Source organism: Equus asinus, chromosome 1 (genome assembly GCF_041296235.1).
Source record: "Equus asinus isolate D_3611 breed Donkey chromosome 1, EquAss-T2T_v2, whole genome shotgun sequence".
Taxonomy (NCBI): domain Eukaryota; kingdom Metazoa; phylum Chordata; class Mammalia; order Perissodactyla; family Equidae; genus Equus; species Equus asinus.
The window spans coordinates 177304681-177318700 of NC_091790.1; the positions used below are offsets into that span (position 1 = coordinate 177304681).

The following is a 14020-nucleotide window of genomic DNA, read 5'->3' on the forward strand; positions in this document are numbered from 1 at the left end:
ATTCCACACATAGCCAATTGATTCTCATAGAATTTTAGTTTAACTCATACAGACAGAACTCATATGTATAGCTAACCTATGGTTGCAACTGATGAATGAGTGCAGTTCTAATTCTCAAAACTCAGCAGTAAAAAAGCAAACAATCCAATTGGAAAATGGATGAGACATGAATATTTCCCTGTAGAGGATATACAAGTGGCAAAAAATCACATCAAAAGATATTCAACAGCACTAGGGACAAAGGAAAGAAAACTGAGATATACCACACACCTATGAGAAGAGCTAAAATAAAACACGGTGACAATACCAACCACCGGCAAGTACACAGACAGAAGCTGGAGCTCTCATACATGCTGAGGATGTAAAATGGTGCAGTCACTCTGGAAGATGCTTGGCAGCTTCGTACAAAATTAAACCACCCAGAATTACTGGGCACTTTATCACAGAGAAATAAAAATGTACGTCTACACAACAACCTACACATGATTGTTCGCAACAGCCCAAAACCGGAAACAACTGAAACTGCTGGCTGAGGATAACAGGTGATAGATAAACAAACTGAGGTATGTCCATACCATAGAACACTACTCAGTAATTAAAAAAAAGGAGTGAATTATTAATACACAACAATATTTCAAGAGCATTATGCTGAGTGAAAAAAGCCAATCTCAAATGCTCACATATGGTATTGATTCTGTTTATGTAACATTCTTAAAACCTCAAAATGATGGGAATGATAACAGATTAGTGGTTTTCAGGGTCAGTCATGGTGGGGATGACTATAACAGGGTAGCATGAAAGAGATCTTTCTGGAGATGGAATAATTCTGTATCTTAATTGCTATATTGGTTACATGGATCTACACAGGTGATAAAGTGACACAGAGCTATATGCATACATTATACCAAGGCCAATTTCCTGGTTTTGATATTATACTATAATTATGGGAAAACTGGGTGAAGAGTATACAGGACCTCTCTGTACTATCTTCGCAACCGCCTGTGATTTCTGTGATTATTTCAAAATAAGTTAAAAAAACACTCTACTCCAAGGTCCATTAAAAAAGGAAAAGCATAAAAATTTGATTTTTAAAAGCTTAGTAGCATCTATTTATCTATCCATGCTGGTTGCACATCTGCCTTCAAAATTTCACTTGTCATTCTCCCAAATTTACACGTAATAAAGTATAGACCTTTTTTTATGTGTGTGCAAGATTAGTTTTGAAAGGAGGGCCATAAGAGGACCAAACAAATCTGCGGTACAAAAGAGGAGGGAAGTTTCAAAATGCATTTGCTCTGCTCCTTTCAGAAATACATTAGATGAGTGAACCATCATTAATATTAAGAGGCAATAGCTAAGATTAACCTGTTAGATTAATAATTAAGTGTCACAGTGTCTTCTCTAAGGAGAGATCATCTTCAGAGTGTGCTGTTGTGTCTATCACACAGCAAACAGAGGCAACAAAGAAGCACTATGGTATGCTTCCCACAAGAGGGCAGCAGCTGACCAATTTTTAAAAACTGGAATTCAATCAGGGCTTGAAACTTGTATCTAGCAAATGACAATCCACTGAAGATTTTAAATGTTTAAAGGTTAGTCACTCTTACTACCACAAGTTGAAATATTTTCTTTTATCCTTCATGAACATGAAATCCACACTACACCTCCAGGTAAAAGTCTAAAGAAAATGATTATATTATCTATAAATAGATTCTACATCTTTGAATACAGTTTTGTTTCAAATACCTACTATATGTTCTAGCTACTACGTCTTAGAATGATAAGTTTAGAGCAGGGCTTAACAAACTACAGCCCATGGACCAAATTTAGCCAGCTGGCTGTTTGTTTTTACTACTCATGAGCTTGGAATGGTTTTTACATTTTAAAGGATTATACAAGTACCTATATAATATCCTTGATTTTACCTTTTGGTCCTCACAGTGAAAAATAACAACTGGCCCCTCAATGTAAAAATTAAAAAAAAAAATCCCTGAAAATAGTCTGCTATAAATATATTCCTGTACCAAAAATTAAGATTATAACAGGGGCCAGCGTGGTTGTGTGGTGGTTAAGTTCAGTGTGCTCCACTTAGACAGCCCAGGGTTCGCAGGTCTGGATCCCTACACACCACTCATCAAGCCATTCTGTGGTGGCGTCCTACATACGAAATAGAGGAAGATTGGCAAAGATGATAGCTCAGCAACAATCTTCCTCAAGCAAAAAGAGGAAGATTAGGGGCCGCCCCATGGCTGAGTGGTTAAGTTAGTGCACTCTGCTTTGGAGGCCCAGGGTTTCTCCAGTTCGGATCCTGGGTGCAGACATGGCACCGCTCATCAAGCCACGCTGAGGCGGCATCTGACATGCCACAACTAGAAAGACCCACAACTAAAAATACACAACTATGTCCCAGGGGGCTTTGACATAAAAAGGAAAAATAAAAAATAAATTTTTTTTTAAAAAAAGAGGAAGATGGGCAAAAGAGGAAGACTGGCAACAGACGTTAGCTCAGGGCCAATCTTCCTAGCACACACAAAAAAGATTATAACAAAAAGTGAAGTATTATTCCTAATAACAACTTCATATAAACTGAAATCAAATGAGTATATGCCTAAAATAAAAGCTCTATCTTGAACATATTCAACTCTACAGGTTCTCTAGTACAAGAGAAAAAGAAGCTACAATTCCTGTATTGTGTGATAACCTGCTGTTTATATCCAGGATTTTCTATTTCTTTCTTTTTTTTTTTTTTTAAAGATTTTATTTTGCCTTTTTCTCCCCAAAGCCCCCCGGTACATAGTTTTATATTTTTAGTTGTGGGTCCTTCTAGCTGTGGCATGTGGGATACCACCTCAGCATGGCTTGATGAGCGGTGCCATGTCCGCACCCAGGATCCAAACCGGCGAAACCCTGGGCCACCGAAGCGGAGCGTGCGAACTTAACCACTCAGCCATGGGGTCAGCCCCTTTCTATTTCTAACTAATGAGAAGTTGAAGTCCATCTTAATCTCCACACTGCATCTTGACTGCATCTACCCGTCCTTAAAACCACGACTACCCGCCTAATCTTAACCATCATTTTTTGTCTGTATTGGGGTTTCTCAAATTCAGTCTATGATGATATCATGGACCTGATAGTTCATGCAGAAGGGCTGTCCTGTGTACTGTCGGATGTTTAAGAGCAACCCTTAAACATCTATGAGTAGCACCTCCACAGCTATGACATCCCAAAATGTCTCCAGACCTTGACAAATGTCCTATGGGGAGCAAAATTGCCCCCACTGAGAAGCACTGATCTGGACTAGTAGTCTCAAAAATGAGTCTGTCTGTACTCAGAGGGCATGCAGGAAAATATTAAAATTTCTACTTATGTATTTTTAGTATCTACTTATAATGTTTTACTGGGTGCACATGCAAAAAAAGTCTGTTACCAATGGGGAGGCAGTGTTAAAGAGCTGTGGCAGCAATTGGCAATGGCTTCCCAATTTCTCTCTATACTTCTCTAATCATTTTTACACAGCAGTCAGAAAATTTTTTTCAATGTAAATGAAATTATGACAGTCCAGAGTTTGAAAACCTTCAACAACTTCTCAACACACTCAGAAAAAAGATCTCATCTCTTTACCTGCATGGCCCATAAGTTTCCACTGGCCTGGCCCTTATTCACTTATCTCCAGCTCTTGCCCATCTTAGGGCCTTTGAGCATGCTTTTCCTTCTATCTAGAATGTTCTTCCCCTACTCCTCACCTGCTGTCTTCTTTTTCTCCTTTAATTTTCAAGCTAAACCTCATTGTCTTAGAGAAATTATTCCTTGACCCACTTGATCTAAAACTGGACCCCTCAACCTCATCTCACTCACGTCCATCAGTATTCATGAGATCCTGCTGCTCTGCACAGCTTGTGCCACAATTTGCAATTATTTATTTGCATTTACTTCTTAAATATCTGTCTCCCATATTAGACTGTAAGTTCCATGACAACAGGAACTATGTTTAATAAATACTTGAATGAGTGAATGAATGATGCTAGGAAGATTCAGACATGTACTTTAAAATTTTTGTTGGAAAAACTTTCAATACAGAAATAGAATGTACTGGAAAACATACTAGACTGTGAATTGGTGCCAGCAGTTTCTCCACTGGAGATCTCCTGGCCAAGTATTCAGCCCTTCTTTGGAGATTAGATTTCATGACCTGAGACCTAGCTATGAAATCCCATCAATTATTTAATCTCTCTTGGGAATGGCAGGATGATTCCTGAAATTAGGATGGATGGGTGGTCTGCCTCAATTTTATAGTTAAAAAGAATGAAACACAAATTCTATATGACACTCCCCCATCCAAGAACCAAATTCTCTGTCTCCAAGCCCTGTACTTATTTTACCAGACTCCACTGGCTACATACTCTTCTCTTTTTTTTTGACCTATATAATCTGTGAACAGAAAACCTGCTAGTAAAGAGTTTGATCTCTTCTTCGTTTTAAAACATCCAAGCTTCAAGAGGGCAGAGGAGGTCTCAGGACAATCTACCATGGGCTGGGCATTCTAAGAGAACTTTCCTCCCATCACTTAGAATCAAACTTTGGGCCTCTTTAGCCAAACAAGGTGAAAAAGGGGAATAGGAACATTCTAAGTTAATGGGAAGGGTATCATTTAACATAAAATCCACAAACTTCCAAAATCCAAGTGCTTTGTTACATAATTCAGTAAAACAGGACCATTTTGAGAAATCAGAAGGCAACAATTAACAATAGGTTATCATTCACATGAGGGAAAAGAAAGGAAATGAGTAGGGACCTTAAAGAGCACTTAGTTCAAGCCCTTAATTTTATAAGAAAAGTGTTATTCTAAGAAGCTAAATAACTGCCCATAGTTAACTGAAATGGGGCTACGATAAGAATTTAAGAACTTCTATATTAAACAGAAAAGACACACAAAATGCAGGGAGAAACTGCCTAGTTCTCCTATCCGTAAAACTACCTCGCTCTTTATTCTACATAATTGATGGCATATTTGTTATTTTACATGAAGTTTAAATAAGCTCATAGATCTTATTTTCTAGGCAAACGCAGATTAAAAGCAACCAAATAAAAATAAGGTATTTGACTTCAGAGGCAGGAATTTCAAGTGACAAGTGACAGTCGATAATGAGGTAGGAGACTGCAAAACCTAAAAACTGTATTTTGTAGAGCGTCTCAATATAGGAAAACACTCAGCTTAGTGGCAAGCTGTTCTGGGCCACAAGACTTGAGGTTATTACTGGATTATTTCACACTTCAGCAAGCAGCATTCAAATATTTAAAACGAAACATGCTGGTTTGTAAGATAGTGTTCATTATCTAGGGCAGGGCTGTCCAACAGGACTTTTTGCAGTGATGGGCACGCTCTCTTTCTGTGCTGTTCAGTTCGGTAGGCACAGCCATATGTGGCTACGGAGCACTTGAAATGCAGCTAGTGTGACTGAGGAACTGAACTATTTTAATTTTAACTAATTTCAATGAATTGACTTTTCCCCTATGATTTAAGGATCAAAAGTAAATAGCCAAATGTTTCTATGGCTACCATATGGGACAGCACAGAGCTAGAGAACTCAAGGGGAAATTCCTCATCTCTACACAAAGCTAGATAGACGCTGTATTCTTATATTACTCTTTAATATGAAATTCAAGACCTTTTTAAGATTCAAATGTGTAGGGAAAAAATGGCTCAAGGAAAATTAAAATCTCTTTTCTTTAGTAAAAGCATACCCAACACAGTTTCAAAAGATCTATTAAACTCAGGTTCAATTTGCTATAATTTAATAGTACACCTTACACTTCCACATCAATAAATACTTACATATTGTCTTCCAGGCAGATTTTGGGTCCCACCACATTGGCTGCGCCACTTGCCATTTTAAAAGCAAAATGCTTCTCAGGGCAGGCTTTTGAGATCCCACATTTATATCTGGGAGGTTTAGTAGCTTTGGGGGAGAAAAGATATATATTTTTTAAAAAAACAATATTAATGGACTCTACAATCAGTTTGTTTCATATCTCAAACCACAAAGGGCATTATGTAAAACATCAAGATACATATGTCTTAAAATACATGCTAGGATTTTTTTTTCTGAGGTAATATGATCTTGATGAGGGTAAATATACCTTATCTAGTTATTTTTTAGTTTGTTTTTAAAATTCAGGATGGGGGTAGGCTTTGAATTGCTACTTTGCATTTCTAGTCCATATATGCACACCAACAGTTACCTCCAGGACCAGGAAAATGCCCAATGCACCACTGAATATCTGCTCATGTACTAGTTCTAACTAGGAATTCTGCCTTTACAGCCTTTCTGTACTTAGAGTACCGAAGCTAAAAAAACACTAATGAAACAAAATATCCGTTATGAATAAATACCAAGAATACTGGGCTGTCCAATCAGATAACATCCTTATAACTTTAAAAAGCAACTTCTAAATCAGTTTTTGCTCATGCTACACTATCTCCATTCCTCAAATATAAGTTCTCATATGCCTAAGATAAAACAGAACAAACCATCTGCAAAATATTGAGATGAAATACTTACCACGTGCAGCTGTGTCCAATGCTGACCTTGCTAAGAAAAAGAAATTATCTTTGTTAGAAGGAATAACACAATTGGCAAGTATCCACATTTTAAACATATTTAGAGCTAATAGGCCTATAAAATACAAGAAATAAAACATTGCTTTAGAGAAAAAAGTGAGAAAGTAACTGTAGGCTACATAACTCACTATAAACAATTATATAGAGGAGTCATAGAGGGTAGTATTTTATTATTGATAGAATATTTTATATTTACCTTTTGTTTTTATTTTTAGTTATTATAAATTTAAATCTCATTCAGAAAGTTACTCTACCACTTACCTTTAAATGCCTTTAAATATATATTTGGCGAATAATAGGGTGTTTAAAAGTTGTTGCTGCTGTATGCTGTTGTGTACGTATGCATATAAAACCCCGAAGAACATACATAAACCTTTCTTAGTAGTTAGGCTATGGGGATTGGGGGGGCCAGGGGCAGCACGGAAACGGGAATGGGACATGACACCAGATGGATGCGGGGCACAAGCGGGATGGTGGGGTGGTGGTCAGGAGCTTTAACTTCTCTAAAATAGAAATGTATTGGGTGTAATTAAAACATTAAGGTCATTACTAGGAGTTTTGTAACTTTTCAGTTCAAGGAAGCCAGACCGTTCTGATCCACTTTAACTTGAATGCAGTAGATCTCAATCTGGCCATCTACACTTAGAGCTTTCTAAAAGCATTAACATCTGAATTGTAATCAGGAGACTACAATTCAGGTCATCAATAGTACGGGGGACAGCCATTTCCTGATTTAGCTAATAAGCATTCAGTGTCATAAATGTTTGCCAGCTGTTTGACTATAAATAGTTTTTAGTTCTGTACTATTTTAGATAACTGGGAATTTCCTGTAAGTCCAGTACTCAAATGGAAGAACAGAAACTTAAAAGAAAAATAATATGCAAATGTTGAAAAAGAGGAGAATAACCAAGTAAATGAAGGCTTGTTAACTCTATAGAACACTCAGAATATTATGCACCACTAAAGTCAGATAGGCAAGGACTTGAAAGAAACAAAAAATGATCGGTTAGTAAATTAGGGTGTTGGGATTTCTGGGGCTCATTCTTTCAATTTCCTTAATTATGTCATAAAAGTAAGGGAAAAAAATAATTCTGGTGATCAATGGTCCAATGCTTTCAAGTTTTGTAAATGAGAAAACGAAAGCTCAGAGAGTGATCAGCAACCAGTGATTAGCAGCATGAAGACTAGCAATTCTCAATTTCACTTTGTCCTGAACAAACACGTATTATCAGGCTCAAGTGTTAAGATGCTTACAGAGGAACATTGCTCAAATCAGGAGTTTTGGTATACCTGGCTTATGGTAACAGAATACGGGGAAGACAGCGGGATCAGAATGGGGGTAATATAACATAGCTCATTCACATAGGCTGGACACTCGGTCAAGTACTTTCACATGTATTATTGATTTGACCATCATCCCTGTCTGAAACATAAAGAAACTGGGAACAGAGAGGTTTACTGGTTTGATTTGTTCTAAGCTATAGCTAGTAATTGGCAGAGCTAGTTTTCAAAGCCATATCTCATTCTAGCACCCAAACTCACAGGGTACCACCCCCAAAAAAGTAATGTCTGAGATCTCATGAACACATGAACGAAAACTGCTAGTCCTGCTAGGAATGGGGAGCCAGGATAGGGAGCTTTTGGAATAACCTTCTGAGTGAAGAGTACAGACAGACTGCAGAGGGTTCAAGACTTCAGACAAGTACACAAGGACAGGGACGCTGCTGAAGTAATCCAGGTAAAAATGGTAGCAGCCCGAACAAAGACAGTTTCCGTGGGTTTGAAAGAAGTAGAAAGGTTCAGAACAACTAAGGAAGTATCACTGAAGAGACTTGGGAATGGACCAGAGGGAGAGAGGATGCAAAGGGAGGAATCAAGTCTCTCTCTCAGACATTTGGCTTTAGAAGCCTTCATTTATTCATTCACATGAGCCAATGAACAAAAACACCATCTCTGCTCTCAAGATGTTTATAATCTAGTGAGGAAATGGAGATGGGGCAAGGGATGGATGATGAGTTCTGTGTTGGATCTGTTCATTTTAAGATACTTGGAGAAGATCCAAGTGGAAAAGTCCAGAGGCCAATTGTAAATGAGATCTGGGATGAAGATACAAACTGGAAAAATCAGCAAATGATGAGGCCACCCAAAGAGAAGATTTAAAGTGAGAAGACGGCTGAGGAGAGGATCTGAGAGACATCAACAATCAAACAATGCTCAGAGGAAGAGTGTGGCTGAGGAAACGGAGGCAGAAGGAAAACCAGGGATGAGCCTCTAAAATGGTCAAATGAATCTGCTTGTAAAACTTAAGAGATGCGGGAAAAAAAAAAGTAAATGCTACTCCATTCAAAAAACTTTAGTGGGATACAATTTTGGGAAAACCAGTTTCCCTTCATCATCAGGCTTTCAATCAAATAATATCACCTCCATTTAATTTGCATAACAGTAAGGGGAGAAGATGCTCAAAGGTAAAGAAACTCTCGAGAAAGGCTTTTCTTTCCAGATGAAAACTAATTTTTATCCAATATTCAACAAAACCAAAAGTCTTCTACTAGGCCTGCAATTCTGAGAATTTTAACATCTGGAGGCAAAACGGGTAAATTTACACAAGTAAAATAGGATGTTGTCCAAGAGTATAGCCACAGCATCCGAAGACAAAAATCCCTCCTTTGTGCAACTTTTGTTCCTTAAACTACCTTGACAGCTCTAATTCTCAATTTCTTTCAATATACAACTTTTCACTTCAAGGAACAAATAAACATTTCTGATTTGGTTTCATCAATGAATATCTTTCAACAAGTCAGGCTAAAGAAATCAGAACTATTTTGTCCTTTTTAAGTATAAAATAGTTTTTGATAATGTGTCAAGTTATTTATGTCTATACTATTTATCAATGGTTTCAATTTGAAAGGGTAAAAATAAATCAACTCAATAGAACATTAAGTATTTACGACAGCAATACATGCAAAAGTAATTTGAACTGTGTTCAGTACATTTACTGGTTGTTAAGTATCCACACTGAAAACTAATGCTATGTTAAATCACAATCGTGACTAAGGATGGTGGATTGTACCTAGGTAGATAGCCTACTTGGGACACTATATATAGTTTTGTAAGATGTTAACAATATGAGAAACTGAGTAAAGGGTATGCAAGATCTCTCTGTATTATTTCTTACAAATCCATGTGAATCTACAGTTATCTCAAAATAAAATGTTTTGGTAAAAAATTGTGTTAAAAAATATCACAATTTATTTTGGTAATTTCAACTACTAATTATGGGCAAAAATTTTCATTCTTCTTTTCCAAAAATAAGTTCACTTTATTTTTTCTAAAACAGTACTACACAATCAACCTGAATTTAAATTTATAGAAACTATCAAGTAATTTATATATCAAAAAGTTGAAAAAATGGAAAACTTACCACCAAAAGAACTATAATTAAATCTCACGGATCTCCCTAAGATACTTATTATAGAAACAATCCTAATGTTGAGTTAAACTTATTACCCTTTCGTAAATTAAGTTAGATGTTAAATGAATGGTAAAGACAACAATATATTCATCTTTGCTCAATTATTCTGAAATAAAAGCGAAAATTTAACCATATAAGTTAAATTTTTACCCGTTCAATAGATTGGAATCTAATAAGGTTTGGCGGATACATGTGCTACTACTTCAGTTGTGACAATAAAATAAACCATCTGCCACAAGAATGCCTAAATCAAACAGCTAAAGACACACAGTAAAACCTTGCAGGTTCCTAAAATTAGGAAAAGTCAAAATGAAAGCCAGGAAAGACAACTAGCCTAGCTGAAGTAGCTGAGCGTTTTTCATAGCTGACAACCGTGGCTTTTCAACTAATGCAGCTTTAAATGAATCCCACTTTGGAAATACTCTTCCTCTCCACGTAAAAAATCCTAATTCTTAATTACCTACATTCATCTTCCATTCAATTGGCAATACTACCTACAGGGCCTAGTGCTAGATGCTGGGTGAAGCTCCAAGATATTATTGCCCTGAAAATTCATTCTCCAGTAAGGGGAGATGGATACTTGAAAAAGAGTAAAAGAAAATAAATTCTATCGTGTAAGTATGTAATTAATCAGTGCCAAATTGAGATATTAATACTATGCATTAAAACAAACAATTCAGAAAAAGGAGTAACACATTCTATTAAGGAAAGAGGGAGGTTCAAATACAATTTCTCTCAAGAAGGAGCATTTATGCAGTTTGAAAAAAATGAGAAGGATTAGCTGACGAAGGGGAGATGAGAAGGACGTGCCGGGTGGGGAATCAGCATGAGCAAAGACCAAAGTATGAAAGGACAGGGTTTGTGAGTGCCGATGGGCCCTGTGAATGCGAGGCATGGGGTGGGGAGGGTGGAGAACAGGCGAGAAAGGCAGAGGCAGGTTAGGCGGGTTTGAGGGCCAGCCTAAGTAGGGAGTTCAGATTTTACTGTCCAATAATTGGAAGTACTACAGGTTCATGAGTTTCTAGAGAATCGCTCTGGCAGTGGTGAGACAGGCAGACATCAAAGATAAGAAACACATGTAGCGACATCCCTGTGATGTTTACAGAAACAGTCCAGTCTAGAGATCTGGATGCAAACTAGGCCAGACACTGTGGCTTCATCCTTCATCGTTCTCTCTGAAAACAGTGGATCTTTCCCCAGAGTAATTATTCTATTTGTATCAATGGTCCTATTGCCTGCCTTCCCTCAAGGATCCATCTTTTCATGTCTGTTCAATCTCTTCCCACCAATTTGTCATTCACTGAATCTTTGCCCAAGGCCTATAGACAAGTGAAAGTCTCTCCATTACTTAGGAAAAAAATGCTGAACTTGCTTCAGCCTCAAGCTACCATCCCATAATCTTCTTCCCTTACCATCAACCTTTCTTAGAAGACTTAATTATACACATGGTTTCCACAGCAACCCTCAACAAGCCCTCAATGCCTTCAATGTCGTGTCTGCCCCATCATTCAACTGAAATCAGCTGCCTTCTCAAAGGCCACCTGGCTGGCCCCTTTACAGTAAGAGAAGTATACAGATGAGAAGAAGGCAAGTCAAGTCTCACTATACTTTGCAGGAACTACTCTGTGCTGGATCCTGGATACTTCATTTTAAGATGGGTGCTGAAAAACAGGTGGTACAGGAGGAGAATAACCAGTACATTAAGAGAAATGATCGAAAGGGGAATTCCTCAACTTAAAAAGATGGGAATTCGTAAAAAGATCGCCTGAAGGAATATGCCTCCAATTTAACTATTTGAGGGATCATTAATGTTGAAGGGAGCTCCAGCAGGTAGAAGGAAGATCAGTGGATTGAAATTACTTGGGAGTGTAAAAGGCAGAGTTCAGAGCCATACAAGGAAGTGCTTTTATGCAGTCATTGTAAGAAAAGTCACCCGAAAATGTTTATACAGAAATTGATGACTACATGTCAGATTTGCCTAAAGCCTTGATACTCAGTAGGTGGTCCATGGATAGGAACCTCAGCATCACCTGGGAGCTTGTTAGAAAAGCAGTCTCAGAGCCCATCCCAGACACTGAATCAAAATCTTCATTGACCAAGATTCCCTGGTGACTCCTTTGACATTAAAGTTTGAGAAGCACCAGTTTAAGGGAGTCTTGAAACTAGATGTGAGAGGGAGTGAATTAGGTCTGGGGATCCCTCCCAAATATTAATTTAGGAAAGCAAAATTGACTATTCCAGAGTCTGAAAGTTGTTTTACCCAATTCCTGCCTACTACATCAAAATACTGTTTCGTGGTTTCCTAGTCTCACCTTTCATGTGTAATATTTTAATACCTTAAATGATGCTTCAGCCAAAGCTTATCCATACATTTCAAATGGTAACTTATTTTATTAACTTAAAGATTCTGTTAAAAACTGAGTTAAGGTAGCTTACAATGGTATGTTTACAACATAGCATTAAATAAATTGGTAAAAAGAAAAATGTTGCAGAAGGAAAATAAAGGTAGGAAAACAAGATGGATTTCTATGGCTGGCATTTAAAATGCATTATTATGACTCCTAATCACTTGCTAACTGAGGGCTAGATTTGGTTTCAAGTTTTCTAGAAGGGTGTGATATCTTCTAGAATGCACATTTAGAAGGCTATGATTAATGTCCCTAAGCATGTATAAAACAGACCCCATTAAATATTCAAAATGTTGAATAGAAGATTGATGCTTTACACTGAATTAATTCTAAGACCTTCTATTGTGTACTTTAGAACATTTTAATGAATCACACTTACCAATATAATTACATTTTCTTTTCTAGACAGACTGAATAGCAGAGTGACTCAATGTTGATCACCAGTAAAAATTTAAAAGACAACCACAGCAAAAATAAGATTTAAGAAAGGGAAAAGAAAATGAAACTTACCAAATAGATTTCCTAAACTTGCATCCATTTTTATTTCAAATACTTGAGAAATAACATAAAATGTCAGTAAAAATACTGCCACAGCTACCACCAACTTTGCAGCACCTAGATAAAAGGCAGAAATAACTCAGCATGAGCTTATGAGCCCAAAGAACTTGTATTATATAGTATTTCAAGGACAAAATGTAAGTGTATAAGAAAAAAATGTTTTAAGACTAATAGATTTCTACTTTTTATCTACTGGATCTTAATTTTACTTAAGTTAAAACAAAAATTGTACCAACAATCCATCAAGGGATTTTCCTGATGAAAGAATTATCAGATTGGCTAGCAATCTAGACAAGGAACTGCTTGAGTTATATGTCTGTTTTACATCTAGAAGAATGACCTGCCATCAATTGCTGGCCAACTATACAAAAGTACGATGGCTAATGGAACACCACCACCAAGTATGTTGGATGATGCATTCCTAATCCTTCTCAAATATAAAGGGCAATACTATACAGGGATGATGCAAAAACGCTGGACCTTCTGGAGATACTAAGGCAAGAGAGTAGGATGTCCACTAAGCAAGGAGTCCTCCAGTGAAATGTAGCAGGCCTACTGTCCTCTCACCAACCAACATCTCTCCTGGAGCTACACAAGTGCTCCTGGGATGGTGAACAACAAAGTACTCCTCCTCATACTTAATACCTAGTTTAAGACAGGTATTCTCAACTCCCAGAGGACTTAATTTGGCTCCTATCACATATGCTTCATAATGTGGCTACATGATAAGGTCTGTTTATATCTTTAACCATTTCTGAGTGCCTTACAAATAGCTAACTTTAACTAGTTAACTGCTTAATATGAAACATATTTGTTCTCTTTCTCTATAGCTAAGCAAATCTAAGACAGAAAAAGGGCAAGATAGGAAAGGAAATGGAAAATGACAGGAAAGAAACATCTTCCTCTTACCCTTAGGATCTTAGAGTCATCTCATTAGTTATTTGGGAACAATATTAACATTGT

The 14020-nt window shown here is 37.2% G+C and overlaps 1 protein-coding gene across 1 annotated transcript in view; it reads right to left on the reverse strand.

Annotated features, from left to right (window-relative positions):
• FAM3C (FAM3 metabolism regulating signaling molecule C) overlaps positions 1-14020 on the reverse strand; it is a 48741-nt gene that overhangs the window by 15941 nt on the left and 18780 nt on the right. The window contains exons 3-5 of the mRNA XM_014839088.3: positions 13010-13114; positions 6561-6590; positions 5834-5957 (exon numbers count right to left, since the gene is read on the reverse strand). Coding sequence (XP_014694574.1) covers positions 5834-5957; positions 6561-6590; positions 13010-13114 — 259 coding nt within the window. The remainder of the gene's footprint in view (positions 1-5833; positions 5958-6560; positions 6591-13009; positions 13115-14020) is intronic.